The sequence below is a fragment of the Giraffa tippelskirchi genome, chromosome 3 (genome assembly GCF_054371585.1).
Source record: "Giraffa tippelskirchi isolate mGirTip1 chromosome 3, T2T-mGirTip1v1.2.pri, whole genome shotgun sequence".
In the NCBI taxonomy this organism is placed as follows: Eukaryota; Metazoa; Chordata; class Mammalia; order Artiodactyla; family Giraffidae; genus Giraffa; species Giraffa tippelskirchi.
Genome location: NC_137277.1, coordinates 122,047,561 through 122,071,160, shown reverse-complemented (window position 1 = coordinate 122,071,160; position 23,600 = coordinate 122,047,561). Strand labels below are relative to the sequence as shown.

At 40.6% G+C, this 23,600-nt stretch overlaps 1 protein-coding gene across 1 annotated transcript in view; it reads right to left on the bottom strand.

The window, feature by feature from the left end:
* The window catches only part of LCT (lactase), a 53,983-nt gene extending 35,775 nt beyond the window's left edge, over positions 1-18,208 (bottom strand). The window contains exons 1-4 of the mRNA XM_081579120.1: positions 17,569-18,208; positions 6,152-6,231; positions 3,081-3,164; positions 1,090-1,192 (exon numbers count right to left, since the gene is read on the bottom strand). Of these exons, the coding sequence (XP_081435246.1) occupies positions 1,090-1,192; positions 3,081-3,164; positions 6,152-6,231; positions 17,569-18,208 (907 nt within the window). The remainder of the gene's footprint in view (positions 1-1,089; positions 1,193-3,080; positions 3,165-6,151; positions 6,232-17,568) is intronic.
* Between the last annotated feature and the right edge of the window lie 5,392 nt (positions 18,209-23,600).

Below are 23,600 nucleotides of genomic sequence, written 5' to 3'. Positions count from 1 at the left end.
AAATGCAGAGAACTGACTTAGAAGACCTCAAACATCAGGAGAGGGTGGAATCTTTTTTGTAAGAAACTATAAACATAAGATTGACTATTTCAACCACTTAGAAAGGGATGGGATTTAAGAACAGAGATCATTACTCCAAAGATGATTTAGGGCAAGAGTTACTGTGGCATCCATGGATGTGGTTCATGGGGTCTGTGAAGCCAGCTCAGCACTGGTTACAGGTGATAGAAAGGGCACGACCAACATCTCCCATATTCTGACCTTACAGGGAGACTGAACTAGGTATCAGGCACCCAGGGGCCTGCCCCTGGCCCCTTCTTGCAGAGTGTCTAGTGGTCCTCAGCCCCTGAGGCCTTAATGGACACCGCTTTCCCTTGACCAGATTGGACCAGGACAATCTTCTTCTTAATAATCATTTTTAAAATTTTTATCAAATGTAATGTTAACCTTTTTTATATGCTGTACAGCATGTGGGATCCTAGTTTCCTGACCAGGGATCGAACCTGCAACCCCAGCATTGGAAGCATGGAGTCTTAACCATTGGAGCACCAAGGGAAGTCCCAGGAGAAGTCTTCTGATGCATGGCCCACCAATCAGAATCACTCTCAAGAATTTGAAATAAGAGACATTGTGGAGATGGTGCATGAGTTGTGGGGTCCTATAACTGAAGATGCTGATCAGGCAATGGGGAAATGAACAAAAGTAGAAGTGTCTGGAGTGGGCAGAGAGCAGTCCTGCAAAGGGGGGCAGAGATGACAGACCCTAGAGGGAGGAGTAGTGGAAGCAGACAGATGGGCACAGGGCAGTTGCCATGTTTACACCAGAGATCTCTGGCCTGATGGTCTTTATCTCCATGAGACCCAGGCATCCTTCACATGCTGTACAGAACTTCTCTTCTTTCTTGGGTCAGTGGGAACTAAGTGACCAACAATAAGAAGGCAAGGAACACTACACGCATCTAGGGCAGGCTCTCAGACCAAACCTTCTTCGGTCGCTTCTCCTGTTGGAACCCCAGACTCTCAAGATTGCTACCCTACAATCCAATGCACCAAACATCACTGCAAACCTCTCCAGTGATGGTCCGCTCACCTTTGACAAGGCTGAAGAGCAGATGGGCTATGTTGTTCCTGGTGGAGAGACAGTTCTGGAGTTTCAGACTGAAGATGAAAACTTTCACTTGTGGTTCAATGGTCTGAAAATGATATAGGCCAGCAAGTGAACCGAAGCTGCTGAGAGTAAGTTGTTAGTTAACAGGGACAGATTTTCAAGACGTGAAGCCACAACACTCAGTGTGGTTTTGGAAATGACCGCTAGCCGTGTCAGTTAATAAAGGGAGCTGACTCCAGACTTGAGGGAGGAAAAAACTACACTTTTCTATCACATAGGCCATTCTCTATACAGACCCCCACCAAAGACATAGGTTCATCTATCCTGTCACCTTAGGCCACAAGGTACCTCCTAGAACTAGTCGCTGTATTAGGACCAGGAACAAGGCTATCTGCCCATGTCAGGGGCCTGAGCTACTACAAGAAGCTCTATCAGGTGCTGCCATCATGATGCTTATAATGTCGAGGCTTTGCTTCCGAACAGTCTGGTTTGGGGAGGGGGGAGGTAGGGTATAAATGAAACAAGATCAACCCCGAGTTGACAGCTTCTGAACTTGGAGATGGCTTCATTATGTTTTTCTTTCTACCATTGGGAAATGTCTGACATTTTCCATAAAGAAATTGAAAAGAAACTGTCTTCATTAAAATTGGAGCAGGTGTCATTTTTCTCCAATTTCTAGCCATTTCAGTATCAAAAGGAACATCTTTGGGCTGACAAGTTGTTTGACCTCACTTTAAGTTACTTTTTCTTGGGTTTGGTCATTTTCCCCACACTATCTTCCCCTCCTCTGAATAGTTAACAGCTACTGAGAAATACCCACAGCAACTACTCAAACAGGAGCCTGGAGGTTCTTTATTTTCTCAGAGCCATCAGTAACAATGAGGTGACTTAAGCTCTGAGAAACAGAGTAACTCGCTCAGAACCAGTTAGTGGGGCTGTGACTCATGTGGCTTTGTTCCTTCTCTGTGCTGGGTCAATGTGGTAAAGTCAAATTACTAAGGGAATAGAGGGTTTTCTCCTTCCTGAAAAATCCATTCACAGTGGGACAGCCTGTGATGTCACAGGGCTGGAGAGCTGGAGGAGCCGTCTGCTGGAGGAGCCGTCTGCTGAGTGGGGAATTCCCTGGTGAGCAGCGTTTCTTCTGAGAGGGGAATGCAGGACCCCCACATGCAGCTCCTGCAGAATTCAGAACCTGCGGACATGCGATGGGTCCCCAGGCCCTAAGACACCTGTGTGCCGGTGAGGAGCAGCAGCTAAGGCTCAGAGAGGGGCATGCAGGTGCTCTGGGGAGAGTGGAGAGAGAGTGAGGGTTGGCTTGTTAAGGTAAATATTTCCATGACCACATCTACAAAATGTCTTTTTCGATCTCAGCCTGAACACTGGAATTCTGATTCTCAATAGCTTTCTACTTGAGAGAGCAGAGGATCCGTGTAAATATTTACCTTAACAAGCCAACCCTCTTCATCCTTTCCAGGGAAGACTATCTAACCTCCAGAGGTTCTCTATGGGAAGTTCCTCAGACAAAACTGCATGTATGAAAGAAAGTGAAAGTGAAGTCGCTCAGTCATGTCTGACTATTTGCGACCCCATGGACTGTAGCTTACCACACTCCTCCGTCCATGGGATTTTCCAGGCAAGAGTACTGGAGTGGGTTGCCATTGCCTTCTCCAGGGGATCTTCCTGACCCAGGGACTGAACCTGAGTCTCCCGCATTGTAGGTAGACGCTTTACCATCAGAGCCACTAGGGAAGTCTGCATGTATACGGACTCTTTTTCTTTTTTGGCTGTGCTGCAAGGCTTGTGGGAACTTTGTTCCTTAACTAGGGATTGAACTCAGGCCCTTGGCAGTGATGAAAGCATGGAGTCCTAACCACTGGACCACCAGTTTATGCATCAGCTGAAGCATTAAATGACTAGTATGCTCTCAGGAACCTTTGCCATTCATCATCAATATGGAAAATAGCTTAAGTTACCTGCAGTTCACTCAACTTCTGTGGTAAATCTGTCTCATTGTGGCATTCATAAGATAAATCAAGAGAGACGAAGTCAACTGCATCCTGGAAATAAACAAATAGAATCATTAGAACATAAGCAATTTCAAGATGAAGAACTGCTCAGAACTATTCTTTTTTTGTTTCTCCCCTTGTTACTAAATGGAATACTCCAAACCGGGATTTTCCAAGGGTGAAGCAGGATGAGGAAAAGCTGGGGACAAGGTGAGAATGCGTATGGGGTGCACCTCTTGTGTTGTGAGGACTGCATCATGTATGCACTCAGCAAAGTGCTTGGCACACAGGAAGGGCTCAATAAATGCGTACGACTGAATGACTGAGTGAGTAAAAGAAGTACTGTGGGCCAGAAAGGGTGAGTTTCCACCGAGTGAGTGAACTCTAAGGAAAGGGGTCAGAGGCCAGAGCTGCCCTGGGTAGTACCCTTCTCATGGCCCTTCCACTCTGCAGGACAGAGGCAGTGGCGCTTCAGCCACCCACCGTCCACTTAGGAATCTCTGCAGACCCTACTGGAGTTTGGAGTTTTAATTGTAGGCTATAGTCACTGGCTACTTTCAAACACACAGCTTTAAGTCCACTCCTGTTGGCCCTAGCCTGGCCCATACTGTAATCCAAGAACAGAGCTCTCATGGTCCATGGACACTCCTATCTGTGCTCCAATTAAGGACATACCTCTCCACCCTGTCTCTGTCTGCATATACTTTAAGAACTACAGATTCAGAGTCTCCACCCTTTTCAGCCAGCCATTTCTCTCTTGGCCACAACGAGATTGTTGCCGTGTTCTCCCCTTCTCTTCCCTTGGGACAAAGACCGTGGGTGATGGCATCTGGGAACAACCCAGTGCACTGCAGCCTCAGATGACTGACTCTCCACTGCCCCCTATGGCTTTTCCAATCAAGTTATTGCCATGCTTGCTCAACATTCCACAGGATTGCTCCCCACTGGCAAGCTCCACTGGAACATTCCCCTTGGCCCTCTCAGCCCTTGCTTTGTCTATCAGCTCCATGCAGCACGTGGTCATTGACTTCATATTCGTGAAAGTCACTGTGCTGGGTTTAAAGATGAGTAGGATCCACAGAAACTTACAACTTGATAGAGAGAGTTAGTAAATGTACTGACCACATGAAGAACAGGCAGAAAGTTCTAAGTGATATAAGAAAAGCCCACACCTCAAATCTTGGTGAGGATTAGCCTCACCTGGGAATGTGGGAAGGCTATGAAAGCCCAGGGCGTCCCTCCACGTTAAGTTTTGTACTTTATTAGCTCTCCAGGTGATTCTGATACCAAAATTTGAGAACTGCTGACCTAAACAACGGAGAAGGCAATGGCACCCCACTCCAGTACTCTTGCCTGGAAAATCCCGTGGACGGAGGAGCCTGGTAGGCTGCAGTCCATGGGGTCGCTAAGAGTCGGACAAGACTGAGCGACTTCACTTTCACTTTTCCCTTTCATGCACTGGAGAAGGAAATGGCAACCCACTCCAGTATTCTTGCCTGGAGAATCCCAGGGACGGCGGAGCCTGGTGGGCTGCCGTCTATGGGGTCGCACAGAGTTGGACACAACTGAAGCGGCTTAGCAGCAGCAGCAACAGACCTAAACAAATGGCTAAAATGTTCCAAGCAGGGAGAGACCACATCAGGTTTAGTGGGGAAGTATTATTAACAGAAGCCTCTTTATGGTGGGCACATTCACACTGATGTTAAAAATGGGTAGACTTTATGGCAAAAACTACTACAATATTGTAAAGTAATTAGCCCCCAACTAAAATTAAAAAAAAATGGGTAGACTTTTGTTGGAAGAGATTTGAGGAAGGCAAGGAGCATAGGACTTCAGAGGTAGGGAATGCGGGAGAGCTGGTGGCGAGCACAGCATACACACTGGGGAAAAGGTGAGGCCAGAGAGACAGCAAGAGGGTCTGGTGAGCCGCATTCTGGAAGGCTCTGAGGAATTTCACGATTTCAGGGGCGTGCAGCTTCTCAGCAGGGAATTCAGTGAAAGATGCATTGCATGGGAGAACTGGGGGCAGAGAGATCAGTTCAAAGACCACTGCTTGACAAGCATTTTCTGATCAGCCCTTTGGTCTCCTGAGCTCATAACTGATAGCAGCTATCGCCCCTTGTAAAAGAATTTAGATATTCTGGTATTCTGGTCATACTATCAGTCTTGGACCTGGTCATTTCAGAACCTTATCATGTCTGGTTTTTAAACCCCTGAGCTTGTAAATCTGAAGTTGGACCTTGACATATGGGGCCTCCATCACAACACAGACACAGTGCTGCACAACCACAGGAGTCGGTTGTTTTCTCAGAGGGCTTTCCATGCCGCCCAGCAGTCAACATTACAAGGGCCAAAGCTGTTAAATTCTCAAATGTTTTAACGTTTCTCATTACAATTATAGTTAAAAGTTGTTTTTAGAGGAGGTAGAAAGCAGGATGGGCACTCTAGGGACCACGTTATTACTGTTATTTTAAAAAAAGCACTCTTACCCTAGTATCTGTTTTGCTAAAAAACAAACAAAAAATACAAAACTGACCTCTCTTCTGATAAGCTCTTTTTCAAGAAGGAGCAAGACCAGAGGCATTTGACGTCTTTGTGTAGGCAAAAGCTGACACTTGACCAAGTGAGAGGTGGGGCTACAACAAATAAGATTTTGTTTTAAAGTAATTATAAATCTAGAGAATGCATAACACTCAAAAGAGGCATTTGTAAGAATGTCAAGCAAACCATTATATGTAGAATGGATAAACAACAAGGTCTTTCTGTATAGCACAGGGAACTTTATTTAATATCCTGTGATAAACCATAATGGAAAAGAATGTGACAAAGAATGTATATATAGATATGATATATATATAACTGAATCATTTTGCTGTACAGTAGAAATTAACACAGCATTGTAGGTCAAGTACACTTCAATAAAAATAAATTTAAAAAGAAAGAATGTCAAGTCAACAAAAATTTCTGTTTTTTTTTTTAAATTAAACTTGCAACTTTTCTCAGAAGTTACAGATTCTATTTCTTTGGGCTGTCATTACCTTGACAAGCGCAGACGTAGACGGTTCTAGCAGGACCTTGGAGACCGTCTCAGCTTGCAGGACCACAGAGAGTTTTCCACCTGAAACCAACCAGACGAGGGGATGTAGGTGAGAGAGGAAGGAGGCTGTGACCCCAGAAGCCACTGGTGAACTCGTTTTCTATTGGCCTTTCTAGTCCCACGCTCACCAACTTTAAAAAAGATTTCTGCAGAAATCACTCACATGATTTTACTCTAGCTGAAAGACTTTAGAAAACAAGCTTTTTAAAAAATGTCCCTTTAGGGACTGTTTCATATAAATCAGAACGGTGAAGTGCAGGACACTTGTGAAGTCTTTTGCAAGACTAAAAACAGCTCCTTTCCCTAACCCCACACAATGTAAAAGGCAGAATGGAGAGAACTGCGTCTCAGTTCCTAATAAGCCGTGGCCTCTGAGTGTTTAACAAGCTCTCCAGGTGATTCTGACACACACTAAAGCTTGGGAACTGCTGGTCTAAACAACAGTTTAGAGTTCCAAGTGGAGAGACTTTGGAAAGGTAGGGTGTTCTCAGGGGACTGCTGTTACCTGTCCTTATTCACTCTGCAAATGTCCATTCAACCCTTACTGTGCATTGAGGAGAATATGAAGGAAATATAGACCTGTGCAGCTTGTACCCTCTCGCTTTGACATTTGATCACCTAACAGTGGTGTTGAAACTTAAGTACATCAGAATCACCTGTCCTTCTTGTCAGCCAACTGGGGTGGACCCAGGAATGAGAGCCTTTCAACAAGCTTCCTGGGTGCTTCAGATACAGTGGTGCTCAGACCACAGTTTGAAACATGCTGCTGTGGGTGTCTCAGGTGGCTTAGTGGTAAAGAATCTACCTGCCAATGCAGTAGATGCAGGAGATGCGGGTTTCATCCCTGGGTAGGGAAGATCCCCTGGAAGAGGAAATGGCAACCCACTCCAGTATTGTTTCCTGGAAAATCCCGTGGACAGAGGAGCCTGGCAGGCTACAGTCCAAGGTGTTGCAAAGAATTGGACATGACTGAGCATGCACCCATTCACGTGGTGGACTTGGGATGCCTCAGTTGTTAGAAGCACCAGCTAACTCCTTGATACACAAAAGTCTTTATCTCCCGCTGAGAGTGTGTGCTCCCTGACGAGCAAGCTTCAACATTTCTTGAGTCTCTCCAAATAGCAAGCTTGTGATGGGTGCATAGGCAGGTGCTCAGACCTGTGCTTTGGAAACAGTAAACAAAATGGCCTAAAGCCAGAGTTTGAGACTTAAACTACAAGATTATATGCTTGACCTCTCCCCTACATTCAAATTCTATACAGGAGAAAGATCTCCCCAGTCAATGAAACCACTATTAATAACCGCTGCCAACTACCAAAGTGCTTATTTTGATAAGCATAATGGAACTTTGAAATCCTCTGAGCAGGGACTATCACTCAAAGACATTTGGTCCTCATTCTGATAAGATAATGCTATTTTCCAATTATTCAGTGATTGTGCCCCATGGAGCCATTTCACCTTCTGCAGATTTTCCACACTTCAGTCTATCATCACATCAGCACACGTAGAACATATGTTCTCAGCCTGTGCTGAACATTTTTAAATGTCCAATTTAGTATTATCTCTGGATCAATGACATGGCACAGGAGGACAGTTAATCCCTAAGTGCAATTGACTCACACATCACTCCTATTTGACTTTACAAGCTCTTTTTACACTCAGAGTGAACAAACGTACCTGAGGTTCCAGAAATTCTCATATTATATAAAATAAACTTTCCGATATTATTCCCAACTGGTTCCTAGTGCAAGCACAAACTATACTTCTTAAAATAACATAAAATGCAAGTTACTCAAAACTGGAAGCTCATTCTAAGCTGGCAGCTCATGTTTATTTGGGACTGAAGTGGGGGGTAATTGCACTGGCTTAAGATAATTTATCTTGTAATTTTGCTGGATATGGTTAAAGGTCAGTGTTCTTGTCTACAGAACTCAAAATCAGTGTTTGCTGGGGGTTGAGTATTAACTGTTTCAAGCCCATGTAGAAAATTACTGCATGGCAATGTGTGAGTTCACGTCCCTGACAGGTATTACTAGATTTTGTTTAAGGATAAGCTCCATTCTGTTTCCCTCACAAAAGTATGCCATTCCTCTAAAAGCCATTGCTATTGTTCATACAAAACAGCCCCTTTTTGTTTGTTCCTCTCCCTTTTGCCCCAAATGTTTAAATAAAAGTAATCCATCAGTCCAGTATTGAACTGCCAGTATCAATGCTTCAGGAGGAGGGTGGGAGTTCCTAGTGTTGCCTTAGATTGTGTTCCAGTGTTGGCAGGCGGGAGACGTGTGTGCAACTCTACTCTTCCTGTGAGAGAGATGCTCACACTCCTGCTGGTCTTCTAACTCTCTGCCAAGAATCTTCTTTCATATCCTTCCCACGGTAGGATGTTGAAAACATGAGCAGGAGGTTTATAACAACACACAGTCATTAGAAAAGAACTTCTCAAAATTGTGGTAAAAATACATAACATAAAATTCACCATTAAGTTTTTTTAAAGTGGCTTTGTTGTGCAACTGTCACCACCATCCACCTCCCCAAATTTCCATCATTCATTTCAAACTGAAACTCCAGGTCCGTGAATACTTCCCCATTCCCTCCTCCACCCGGTCTCTGGTAATCATTATTCTACTTTCTGTCTCTGGGAGTTTGATCATTCTAGGTCCTTCATATAGGTGGCGGCTGCTGCTGCTGCTGCTAAGTTGCTTCAGTTGTGTCTGACTCTGTGCGACCCCACAGACGGCAGCCCACCAGGCTCCCTCGTTCCTGGGATTCTCCAGGCAAGAACACTGGAGTGGGTTGCAATTTCCTTCTCCAATGGATGAAAGAAAAAATGAAAGGGAAGTCTCTCAGTGGAATCATACAGTATTTGTCCTTTTGTGTCTGGCTTATTTCACTTAGTGTAGTATACTCAAGGTTCATCCACGCTGTAGCATGTGTCAGAATTTCATTTCTTTTTAAGGCTGAATAACATTCAATTGTATGTTTCTAGCATGTTTTATTTATCCATTCATCCTTGTATGGGCATATGGATTATTTTCATCTTTTGATTGTTTTGAATAACGCCATGAAAATGGGTGTGCAAATATCTGTTCAAGTTCCTGCTTTCAATTCTTTTGGGTGTATACCCACAAGTGCTAGATCATATAGTAATTGTATGCTCAATTTCTTGAGGAACTGCCATACAGTTTTCCATAGTGGCTACACCATTTACATCCTGGCCACCAATGCACAAGGTTGTAACTTCTTTCACAGCTCAGAGGAGCCTACAGGGATATGACAACTAAATATAATATGGTATCTTGGAAGAGATGCTAGAGTTGAAAAAGGACATGCAGGAGAATTTAAGGAAATCTGAATAAAACATGGACTTTGGTTAGTAATAGGGTATCAACATTGGTTCTTAAATTGCAACAAATGTCCCACAATAATGTAAGATGTTTATGTTAGGGGAAACTGGTTTCAGGGACAGGGACATATGGAAATGCTGTACTATCTGCTCAAATTTTCTATAAATCTAAAACTGTTCTAAAAAGTAATATTGTTGTAGGATGTATGCAATCTTTAAACAAATAAGTCACTACCTCAGTTATTTCAGTGAGTTACTAGAATACTTCAAGTTTTGGATTCAAGTGAATTTAGGTAAGGCAAAGTATTTTTTAAAATAGCCAAATAAATTCAAATCACCAACTCAATCGGTTTTCAAAGTAGTTGTTTGGTTTAACATTTTCTCATGTACCTCTAACTCAATAAACATGTAAATAAAGAACTAAAATAACAAAAAGTAAAAATGCTTTAAAGGTTTGCCTGCATTGATAGACTATCTTCCCATGGATATATTACCAACATGCTGAACAAATTATTTCCTTGGCCCTGGATATGCAAAACAAGTAAAAATCGAAGCAAACAAAAAAGTAATATTAATTTTTTAAAAGTCTTGATTAGAAAGGAAAAAACGCTTAACCACCAATAGCTTTTAATTTTTCAGGTTATCTCTAACTTTTAAATGATTATCCCTTAATCATTAAGAAATATTAACAATGACACAATGACAGAAAATGACTAAATAACGTGCTTGGAAAGATGTACAATTACCTAATATCTTTGCGATTCACAGTAGAGGGGAAAAGGATTGTGTGCTTCCCTGGTGGCTCAGTGGTAAAGAATTCTCCTGCCAGTTCAAAAGATACAGTTTTGATCCCTGATCCAGGAAGATCTCGCATGCCTTGGAGCAACTAACCCTGTGTGCCACTACTATTGCGCCTGTGTGCTAGAGCTCAGTGTCCGCAACTACTGAGCCAATAAGCCACAGATACTGAAGTCTGAGTGCCCTAGAGCTCATGCTTGCCACAAGAGAAGCCACCACAATGAGAAGCCTGCACACGGCAGCTAGAGAGTAGCCCCCACTCACTGCAACTAGAAAAAAAGCCCACGCAGTAATGAAGACCCAACACAGCCAAAAATAAATAAACAAAATTATTTTAAGAAATGTTTACAAATGAACTTATAAAAAAAAATCTACCAAAAGGAAAGATTGATAATTTTGTATAAAGTAAGAAATTCTGTTCCTCAAAGTCTCCAAGAAAAAATTGAAAAGATAAGAAGTGGAAAAATACCATCATCCCAATGCAGATTAAAGAATATATAAAGTATTCTAACAAGTCAAAACATAAATGGATAAAAGGCAAAACAGGAATTATACAAAACAAATAAATATGACTAATAAACACATGAAGACCTGCTCAATCTGAATAGGAATCAGGTAAAGAAGATGATAAAGGATGATAAAGAAATATTTCTACATCTGTGAGATAGGCAAAAATTTATAATTCTGGTAGTTACATATGTTGGAAAAGGTCAACAGGAACTTATACATTTCTCAAGGAAATGTAAGTTGGTATAACCACAATGGAAAACAACTTGTCTCTCACAGCTAAATATTTACATCCCCCCCATTTAGCAATCGCTTGAGTATAAACACAAGTGAAACTCTTAGACATATGCAGTAAAAAGCATGTGCAAGAATGTTCATAACGGCTATGTCCATAATAGCAAAATTTGAAAACTAGAATGTCCATAAGCAGGAAAATGAATTAATAAAACTTGACTTGGTCCCACAGTGGAATATCATTTAGCAGTGAAAAGAAGATGATATAGCTCTATTCAACGATATGAATAAGCCTTGGAAACAATTTTGTTGGAACAGAAAAGTCCTAAAGGACTACAAAAAGTATAATACTCTTTCATCATGCTAAATTCCAAACCAAGTAAAACTGGACACTAAATTATTTAAATACATAAGCAGTTTGGATAGAAACCTTTTTTAAAAAAGTAATGCAATCTAAATGAGATACCATCAGAATGGCTAAAATAGAAAAGGCTGAAGATGCCAAATGTTAGAAAGGATTATGAGGCTACTGAAATTCTCACACATAGCTAGTGGGAGTATAAAATGGAACAACTGCTTTAGGAAATTGGCAATTTCTTACAAAGTCAAACATATCTCTCCCCTGTAATCCAGCATTTCCACTCCTATGTATTATCCGAGAGAAATGAAAACATACGCCCATGCAAAACCTTGTACAAGAATGTTCATAGCAACTTATTCATAAGAGATACAAAGTGGAAATCGCCCAACTGCCCCTCAATTGTGATACATCCATAATAGAGCACCACTTAGAAGAAACAAGCAGCAAATTACTAACAGCAACAAAATAAATGAATCTCACAAACATGCCGATGGAAAAAGACAGACAAAATAGTACATACTGTATGATTCCATTCATATCTATACTGATAGGCGCCAGATCAATGTTTGTTTCTGGGGTTAGGATTAGGAAGGGATACAATGATCAGAAATAGGGTTTTTGGAGGTGCTCATTAATGTTTTATATCGATTGTGATGAGGGGACGGCTTCAATTTTATATCTTGATAAGGGTATGGGTTCAATTTTACCGATCAGACTCTAAAATTAAGATCCATGCATTTCACTGTAGGTAACTCATACCCTAATAAAAAATTCCTTGGAAAAAATTAGAACTTCATTTCAGATTGTTTATTTTCTAATCAGCAGTAAATGGGAATTTAATTTTTAAACATGGTGATTTTTTGGCTAAAATATATTTAGTAAAATGCCACTTTTCCTGTAATGAATAATTTTATTTGAAATGCTTGATCTTGTACATCCATTGTGACACCAAATGTGGGAGGGGGAAAGCCATAGTCTAAAACAAGATGGATGGAATATTTAGCACAGTGCTAAGCTGGGATGGAGTGGGGAGAATGAGAGACGAGATAGGGAAAAATATACAAGTAGACAAAGGTTGTGATATGGTTTGTTTTGTCTTATAAACCCTCAACTTTCTAACTAATTTTTACATTAAAATTGAGATATAATTCATATACTATAAAATACATCCCTTTAAACTATAAAATTTTGTTATCTTTAGTACATTTACAAAGCTGTGCAACTCTCTGTGCTAATTCTGGAACACTTTAGTCACCCAGAAAGATATTACATACCCATTAGCAGTCAGTTCCCACTCTCTCTTCTAGCCCCAGACATCACTACTCTACTTTAGTGTCTCTACTATAGATTTTTCTACTCTGGATATTTAATATCAATGAAATTATATAGTATGTGGTCTTTTGGGGCTGGCTGCTTTCACTTAGCATAATATCTTCAAGAATTATCATATTGTAGCATGAATCAATACATCACTCCTTTCAAGTCCTGAGTAACATTCCATTTTACTAATATGCCACTTTTTGTTTATGCATCAATTGATAGACATTAGGGTTGTTTCCACTTTTGGTTATTATGAATAATACTGCTATGAATATTTGTGATGCAAATATTTTTGCCTTGACATTTACTTTTATTTCTCTTGGGTATCTACCTAGGAGGTATTATATTGTACATATAATTTCATTTTTTGCTGTTTTCTTGCTTTAAAAAAATTAAAGCATAATTGACCTACAACACTGTTATTCCATGTGTATAAATAGTAATTAAATATTTCTATATGTTACAAAACCATCACAGTATTGTTATAGCTTAATTGCTGGACTGAGCGGTCAGTTCATGGATATTAACTATTATGTGGCTGAATCACACTGACTCCATTTTGTCAGCTCCTTCTTAGGCCTGCAGTCCTACCCACTTCCCTTCCTGCATGACTGAGTTCTAGTGTACTCACAAGAAATGCACCCAAGCCAGATAAGTTTCCTATCAACTTTTACCCTTGTCTTCATCTGATGCAAGAACTGGAAGAATGCTCTTCAGCTAACACAGATAGTTAATGGTCCACAAGGAATAATGGTCATGAGACCCCAAGGGGGGGGAAAAACCCCCAGCTCCCATTGGTGCAAATGTGCTACTCCCTTAGTAGTCAGATTGTATTTTTAGCTTTGGCCCCTTTAAATTCCCCGTACCCCTTTTGGCAGTGGGGAAGTGAAAGTCGCTCAGTCGTGTCTGACATTTTGTCGTGTCCATGGGCTATATTGTTCATGGAATTCTCCAGGCCGGAATACTGGAATGGGTAGCCCTTCCCTTCTCCAGGGGATCTTCCCAACCAAGGGATTGAACCCAGGTCTCCCACATTGCAGGTGGATTCTTTACCAGCTGAGCCACAAGGGAAGCCCAACAATACAGGAGTGGGCAACCTATCCCTTCTCCAGGGGATCTTCCTGACCCAGAAATTGAACCAGGGTCTCCTGCATTGCAGACGGATTCTTTACCAACTGAGCTATCAGGGAAGCCCAGCAGTGGGGAATGCAGCTGCATTTGCTTCCAGATCGCCGATCCAACCCATATGTAAGTTACTCACAATAAATCCCATAATTACACTTTATGGAGTTGCCTGCTTCACTTTTTGGTCTCAAGATTTCTTTTCAGTTCAGGGGATATTATTCAATATCCCTGCCTTTGAAAAGTTATGTTTTGCTTTTAATCAACATATGTAACTTTTGGGGGTATATTAAAAATGTATTTTACAAAGAAAAACAAAGTTATGGAATTGGATTAAAAGCGGAGGGATGAATGAAAGAGAGAAAGGAAGAAGGAAAACAGCTTTTTGGAATAGCGAAGAGACTGAGAAGAGAATTTACTTTGTGTCCTGCATTATATCAGGGACAGACAATATAGTGATGTTGATAAAACATGAAATGAAAGCTGGGAGGAATGAGCAGAAGAAGAAAAGAAGGCAAATAAGAAAGTTTAAGAAAGAAATAATTTAAGAAAGAAATAGTCTTTAGTAACCTGATGAAGATAAAAAATGAAATATGTAAAACATTTTAACAAACATGTATATGTAGCTTTATAATTTAAAATAATTGTATGGAATTCGTCCTCAAAATAAAACAGATTTTCTTTAGCTTCAGATTATCCACATCTAGCTTTGCCTTCTTTCAAAGTTCATTTTACTCGAAGCTTCTTCAGTAGAATTACAGTCAATAAATATTTATTTATTTTCTCACTCATTCCATTATAGGCTTTTTTTTTTTAAATAAATTTATTTTAGTTGGGGGCTAATTACTTTACAATATTGTAGTAGTTTTTGCCATACATTGACATGAATCAGCCATGGGTTTACATGTGTTCCCCTTCCTGGACCCCCCTCCCACCTCCCTCCCCATCCCATCCCTCTGGGTCATCCCATTGCCCCAGCCCTGAGCATTTGTCTCATGCATCGAACATGGAATGGTGTTCTGTTTCACATATGATAATATACATGTTTCAATGCTATTCTCCCAGAACGTCCCACCCTCACCTTCTCCCTCAGAGTCCATAAGACTGTTCTATGCATCTGTGTCTCTTATTCTGTCTCGCATATAGGGTTATCGTTACCATCTTTCAAATTCCATATATATGCATTAGGCTTTTAAAGAAACCAGTTTCAAATCCGGCATCTCCTCTTCCCCCTTGCTCTACAGTTTATGAAACCGACAGCTGGGCTTTTGTTCCCTCGGCAGGGTTGTTCTCTCACCCAGGGGCATGTAATCCTCCAGATCCTATGGTTGCTCTCTCCCTCCTTCCACTTGGCTAAAAAGGTGGTACAAGGACAGCATTTTTGACAATCATATCTAAAATAACCCCATCCACACTCCCACTCTTTCTTCTCTTGCCCTGATTTTATTTTAAACACAGAGAAAGTGTTTAACCACTCTATAATTGAACACATGCAAAGAAAGAATATAAGGAGATAATAGTTTTCAGCCATCAAATTACCAATGATGGAAGAAAATTTTCACGTACTGAGATATGGGGAAGTCATTCTGGCTTATGCGTGATTTAACATAAACTTTTTGCTTAACTAGAACGTCCTGTTTTGTAGTCTATTAAACATACATTGTCCATGCGCTTTAACCATTAAAGAAGAAGATGCATTGTCCAGAAGTAAAGAATGTTGTGAAGATAGAGATGAATGCCTTTTTTCCTGGGACGTCAGTGTTAGTACACCTTTGCTAAGAAGGCTTCCTTCCCGGGTGGCAAGCCATACACATTTCTAATCTGTCTTTTTCAAAATTTTGCAGGAATGTACCCCTGTCATGGTTGATGTTCTTTTTTCTGATGAAATATAAAACCGTGCTTAAAACCATGTTTTTCTTGAGGAGTTCCTCAGAGCTTTCTGAGAGGCTCTCTCCAAAGATATAGTCCTCATTTGGCTTGAATAAAACTCTTTTCTATTTTTATTATAGATCGGTTATCAACTGTTTCTGTCTACATGAATGATAAAACAATTACATCACTGAAAACAGGCTGAGTGGGGTCAGAAGAACAATTTTGCAATTGTTAGTATAACGTTACAACTTTTCTGGAAAATAATTTAGCAACATCCTTTGAAGTCTTAAAGAACACACATCTTCTGACCCAGTAATTTCAGTTTCAAGAATCTCAGAGGGCTTTCCTGGTGGCTCAGTGCTAAAGACTCCGCCTGTCAAAACAGGGGACACAGATTTGATCTCTGGTCCAGGAAGATCCCACATGCCATGGGGCAACTAAGCCCATGTACTGCAACTACTGAAGCCCTCAAGCATAGAGCCTGGGAGCAGCAACAAGAGGAGATACCGCAATGAGAAGCCTGCACTTCTCACTGTGCAACTGGAGAAAGCCCGTGTGCAGCAATGAAGACTCACCTCAGCCATAAATTACATACATAAATTTTCTTTTTAAAAAAGAATCTGTCAGAAAGAATTTATCTGAAGGCAAGCATTTATGCATATGTTCATTGCAACATAATTTTTAATTGTGAAAATTAAACTAAATGTAAAAATGAAATATCTTGAACGAGCCATTAATATAAGAACATATAAGAACACTGAAAATCATACTTTCAAAGAGTTTTTATTAAAATGAGAATATGTTAATTAAATATGTTAAGTTTCAAAAGTAGAATATGGTGTGGGAGGGAAGTTTAAGAGGGAGGGGGAATATGTATACTTATGGCAGATTCATGTTGTACGGCAGAAACCAGCACAAAATTGCAAAGCAATTATCTTCCAATTAAAAATAAATTTAAAAAGTAGAATATACAAGTATACAGATATATAGTAGGTATACAAATATACAGTATATAATAAAAACTAAAAAGCATATCTAATCCAATTAATCTAATCGGTTCTCAAAATTGGTATACCTCAGATTCATCTAGGAAGTATATTAAAATCAATGTCCTGAGTCTGTCCAGACCTACTGAATTGGAAGCTTAAATTAGCTATGAAGCATTAATATGGACAACTGTAATCATGTTCTTCTCACTATCCATCAGCATATCATTATTTCATCTTGTATTTGTCTCCCCTGCTGGAATATAGGCTTCAACTAGAACATGAAATTCGCTTTACATAAGAAAAATGGGGAGGCTCAAGGTTTCCCTGGTGGTCCAGTGGTTAGGACTCTGAGCTTCCATTGCAGGGGGCATGGTTTTGACCCCTCGTTGGGGAACTAAGGTCTCCCAAGCCACACAGCATGGTCCAAAAATATAAAAAATTAGAACATAAAAAAGAAAGCAGGGAGGCTGAGAGAGAATGGGCAATCTTGAAGTCCTAGGAAGAGTCAGGGAGGCAAGACTGAAGAAGGAAGGACAGAAAGATAATTGATAATAGTGTAGACTCAAGACTGGGTTAGGAGGGTTTAAAGACATTTTTCAAAGGGGATGTTGGGCATGGTACAATGCAAGCCGCCCCTACCTACTTCCACCAAGAAATCTTCAGGATGGTATTAATTTCTCACTTATAAATAGCTATGAGGGGACTGTTGAAAGTAAGTGGAAAGAAATGCTGAGTCCTGCTTTAAGAAGAGTGGGTGGAGGTGGATGATGAAGGCTGCCGGTGGGTCAGCCATCAGGGTTGTGTGAACTCACCTTGAGAAGCATATTTTTCATGGTAAATCTCATAGGCTTTTCTGTGGGCATCAGTGAGGATCTGCAGATGTGAAGATCTTGATTCCTGGTGGGGAAGCTTCGTGATCACTTTCTCCAAGTCACTAAAAGTGAACCAGATCTCAACTAGGTCCCCAAAGGAGTGGAAGGCAAAGGAGGCATAGGCAGCAAAGAGATCAGAAAAGGCCTCAGTTCTCTGGAGAGTGCTGGCAGGGAGGGTCTGGTGGTGTAGAACCACCAGGGGCTGAAGCTGAGCAGTCTTGAGGGCCTCAAGCAGTTGCCGGTAGCACAGCACTGTTTCCTTGTCTGGATTCTCGGAGATTCCTTCTGGGAGAAGTTGTGCCCACGGCAGAAATACTTTGTAATGGGTGATCATACTGGCACGGACACTCCTAAAGTACTCTGGCAGGAATGCAGGCAGTGGCTGGCGACAAACGTAAATTTCTTCATCTTCAGCTACAAAGGGAGAATCCTGGTTTCCCAGGGGATCCCTCAGGTTGTGTAGCAAGTTGTTGGTTAGAGGACCAGCAGCTGAGATGAAATTTTTATCAGAGTCCCAGTCTAAACCCCAGCAAGAAAAACTTGAAAGGACAATAAGGACTAAATGCCAGGCCAGCTCCATCGTCAAGGAACTGTCAGGAGGTTTGCGGAATACTTACTTTATAACTTCAGTTGAGGTTGTAAAATACCAAGCAACTATTAACACTTAATATGTAACTGGATTATCTACAATAATGAAATCACTACATGATTCATCAGTTCAGTTCAGTTCAGTCGATCAATTGTGTCCGACTCTTTGCGACCCCATGGACTACAGCACACCAGGCCTCCCAGTCCATCACCAGCTCCTGGAGTTTACTCAAACTCATGACCATTGAGTCGGTGATGCCATCCGGCCATCTCATCCTCTGTCATCCCCTTCTCCTCTCACCTTCAATCTTTCCCAGCATCAGGGTCTTTTCAAATCAATCAGCTCTTTGCATCAGGTGGCCAAATAATTGGAGTTTCAGCTTCAACATCAGTCCTTCCAATGAACATTCAGGACTGATTTCCTTTAGGATGGACTGGTTGGATCTCCTTGCAGTCCAAGGACTCTCAAGAGTCTTCTCCAACATCACAGTTTAAAAGCATCAATTCTTTGGTGCTCAGCCTTCTTTATCATCCAACTCTCACATCCATGCATGACTACTGGAAAAACCATAGCTTTGACTAGATGGACCTTTGTTGGCAAAGTAACGTCTCTGCTTTTTAATATGCTGTCTAGGTTGGTCATAACTTTTATTCTAAGGAGTAAGCGTCTTTTTATTTCATGGCTAAAGTCACCATCTGCAGTGATTTTGGAGCCCCCCAAAATAAAGTCTGCCACTGTTTCCACTGTTTCTCCATCTATTTGCTGTGAAGTGATGGGACTGGATGCTATGACCTTTGTTTTCTGAATGTTGAGCTTTAAGCCAACTTTTCCACTCTCCTCTTTCACTTTCATCAAGAGGCTTTTTAGTTCTTCTTCACTTTCTGCCATAAGGATGGTGTCGTCTGCATATCTGAGATTACTGATATTTCTCCCGGCAATCTTGATTCCAGCTTGTGTTTCCTCTAGCCCAGCATTTCTCATGATGTACTCTGCATAGAAGTTAATAAGCAGGGTGACAATATACAGCCTTGACGTACTCCTTTTCCTATTTGGAACCAACACTATTTATTAAAGAGGCTGTCTTTGCCCCATTGTATATTCTTGCCTCCTTTGTCAATATAAGGAATCGCGGCGAGCAGCCAAGAGGAGATACCCCACGTCCAAGGTCAGGAGCAGTGCCTACACTTCACTGGATCAGCCCTGTGGAGATACTCCACGTCCAAGGTCAGAGAAACCCCAGTAGGACGGTAGGCACTGGAGCAGCTGTGAGGAGATACCCCACGTCCAAGGGGAAAGGAGAAGCCCCAGAAAGATGGTAGGAGGGACGAATTCACCTTTAGAATCAAACCTCATTCCTGCCAGAGATGCTCAGAGGGCTCAAACAAACCTGTGCACACCAGGACCCAGGGACCCCACAGAGACTGAGACAGAACTGTGTTTGAGCATCTCCTGTGGAGGTACAGGTAGGCAGTAGTCTGCTGCAGGGACTGGGGCTCTGGGTGCAGCTGACTTGGGTATAGCATAAGTCCTCTTGGAGGAAGTAGCCATTAACCCCACCACAGAGCTGCCAGAACTTGCACAGGACTGGGAAATAGACTCTTGGCGGGCACAACAGAACCTTATGCACCAAGACCCAGGAGAAAGGAATGGTGACCCCACTGGAGACTGGTGGCCTGCTGCAGAGTTGGAGGCACGGACTGTAGCAGTATATGCATGGAATCTTTTGAGGGAGGTCACTATTATCTTCATTACCTCCACCATAGTTTGAAGTGAAGTCGCTCAGTTGTGTCCAACTCTTTGCAACCCCATGGGGTGTGGCCTACCAAGCTTCTCTGTCCATGGGATTTTCCAGGCTAGAGTACTGGAGTGGGGATTTTCTAGGCAAGAGTACTGGAGTGGGTTGCCATTTCCTTCTCCAGGGGATCTTCCCGACCCAGGGATTGAACCTGGGTCTCCCGCATTGTAGGCAGACACTTTTACCATCTGAGCTACCAGGGAAGTCTTCCATAGTTTGGCCTGAGGTAAATAGCAGGGAGGGAGCACAGCTCCACCCATCAACAGAAAATTGGATTAAAGATTTACTGAGCTGGCTCCGTCCATCAGAACAAGACCCAGTATCCCCCTCAGTCAGTCTATCCCATCAGGAAGCTTTCATAAGCCTCTTATCCTTCTCCATCAGAGGGCAGACAGACTGAAAACCCCAATCATAGAAAACTAACCAATCTGATCACATGGACCACAGCCTTGTTTGACTCAATGAAACTATGAGCCATGTTGTGTAGGGCCACCCAAGACGGATGGGTCATGGTGGAGAGTTCTGACAAAATGTGGTCCATTGGAGAAGGGAATGGCAAACCAATTCAGTATTCCTGCCTTGAGAACCCCATGAACAGTATGATTCATCAATGTAATATCAAAAAATTTTAAAGCCATAAGAGATAGCACAATAACCTCAAACTTCTCATACAATTTAAGCCAAGGAACCTGGAAAGTGAAGAAGAAAGTCCTTCACATTTTTTCTTACTTCAGTTTAGTCACTCAGTCATGTCCGACTCTTTGCGACCCCATGGACTGCAGCACACCAGGCCTCCCTCTCCATCACCAACTCCTGGAGTTTACCAATATATTTTTTTTTTACTTACAAATTATTTTAAAATTTATTTACATAGCAGAACAAAAGTGAGTTCCTCACCAAACTTTTTCCTCCTTTAAAAATACGTAAGTATATAAACGATGAATACATTTTATAAAAGATTCAAACAATATAGAAATATGTATAAAAACTTACTAATTTGCTGCTTTGTTTCCCTTCCTAGGATAATCATTTTCAATACTGTGCTTCCTTCCAATTTTCTTTCTCTGCATATATTAATGGTATTCAGGAGTCAGAGTGCCAGGAGTTTAAATCTCATCTGGCGGAAGTTACATAATTTCTGTGTCTCTGTTTTCTCAGCTTAGAATGGGGATATACAGAGTTGTGCGAATTAAATGAGGTCATTCATTAGCATATTTAGAACCATACAGCTCAACGATAGCTATTATTACGTATACAAATGCAAATATAACATGTGTATAACATTAAAAATATATAAAACATATATGGAACTATGTCTAATGCAGTGTTCCTTAGCATTTTTTCCCCTGCACTTCAATTTAACCTCTTGCATATTGAATATTGGTTGATCCTTAATTTTAATATGTTGCAAATTAATATTTTTAGCTATACATCTTTGTCCACATTTAAGAGAGTTTTAGAAATTAAGTTGCTAACTCAATGGTGTGCCCATTTGGAATTTTGATTGCAATCCAAAGTCTTCCAAAACAGGATTCTTCAAACTTAAATCCTACTTATAGTTAGAAGTGTGTCTAAATCTCTCTGGTTTGCTCATAACTGTTATAAATTCACATTTGGACACATTTTTGGTTTGGAGGGGTAGCTTTTCATGTTAAACAGCTACCTGTTTTTCTCTGAGATTTAGGTTCATATCCTTTGTACATTTTTATTATTTAACTTATGATACAGGAACTCAATAGTTTGGATATCACGTATTAAAATGTGATAGAAAAAAAATAGTCCCCCAGTTTTAAAATTTGGCTTATAGCGTCCTTCAAAATACCCTACTCAGTACCATATTTTTGAAAGCTTGTGTCAAATGTATTATTTAATATTCTTGTTTCTAATCTTTAGATCTTTATCCCATCTTTAACTCTATGTTGCATGTTAGGATTTATAAACTTCTAATGGGTTGTTGAATAGGCCATTCCTTCCCCACTATTTGAAATGCCATTTATCAGAAGCAAAATATTTGGGACTTCCCTGGTGGCTCAGTAGATAAGAATCTGCCTGCCAATGCAGGGGACATGGGTTCAACCCCTGGTCCAGGAAGATTCCACATGCCACGGAGCAACTGAGCCCGTGTGCCACAACTATTGAGCCTGTGTTCTGGAGCCCACAAGCTTCCACTACCAAGCCTGTATGCTGCAACTTCTGAAGCCTTTGCCCTAGAGGCTGAACATAGCAACTACTGAGCCTGCAAGCCACAGCTACTGAAGCCTGCATGCCTAAAGCCTGTGTTCCACAAGAGACACTGCAGTGAGAAGCCTACTCACCACAACTAGAGAAAGCCCACACAAAGCAACAAAGACTCAGCGGAGTAAAAAAGAAAAAAGGAAATGAAATATTTATCTAGACGTGTTTCTAGACTTTTTATTCCTTGTCTATCTAATTCACTTAATGAAAGGACATGGCCTCTCATATCATTTTTCCCTTGGAACTGTCTTAGAAATATGTGATATATATATTCTTTTTAATAGAAATAGTTTTATTTCGTTTAGTGGAATTTTCAAGGTGACCCTGACAGCCCCATATCAATATACCATTTTCAAATTCCTCTGTTTATAATCATTGCTATCTCTCTAAATATATATGTAATTATAGAAATAGCAAATAAACACATTCTCATAAATATCCCTGATATTTAGATAAAATATTTCCATTTGTCTTATACCTAATCCCAGGTACTTCCTAAGAAATATCCATCATTTATTACATATGTATGTACATAAATAATATAGCTTTACCTTCAAGTTCACAAAATAAGAGGTACTATAATGTGAGTATTGATGTACAACTAGCATTTGTACCATATAGCACACCTTGGAGATCTTTCCACACTGTGTAAATATTGATATATCTGATTTTTTTCAAGGGCTGCATTGTGTGACACTGTACCGTCATTATTTTGTTGGTTGGGTGTTACCGTCTATGCCTTTTTCTACACACAGATAGGTATTTCTTCAGGAAAAATACTGGAGTACACTTGCTGGGTAATAGGGTAGTCAGTCATATTTTAACTTCTAATGGTACTAACAAATTTTTCCCTGAAAGCAGGGAATATACAAAGTTACACTCCAACCAGTAGTGTAATTACAACATCAAATTCCTAGCAAACCTACCAATGCTATTATAATACTATCAAATTATTAGTTTTTTATAATTTTGAATGATTTAAAAAATTTGTTTCAGCTCTGTATCTATTTTGGAAATAATCTTTATTACCATTGTAAATTGAGAAAATATATAGCTATTGAAATTATATATAATTATATACATATATAGTAAATATATATGGTATATTCTTCTCATCTGCAGCTTATTTATTCTGGATATTAATCCTTTCTCTAGTATTATAGGTTGACAAAACATTTTCCCAATCTGTAGCTTTGGTTTTTAATTTTTAATGTATTAAATTTTGGTGTAGTCAAATTTTTAATTTCTTTATGGCTCTCTAGATATAGTTTTAAAAAGCTTCTTCTACTGCAAAGTTATAAGAAAAGCTCATATTTTCCTTTTTTAAAATTAATTTTTAAAAAGACACAACTG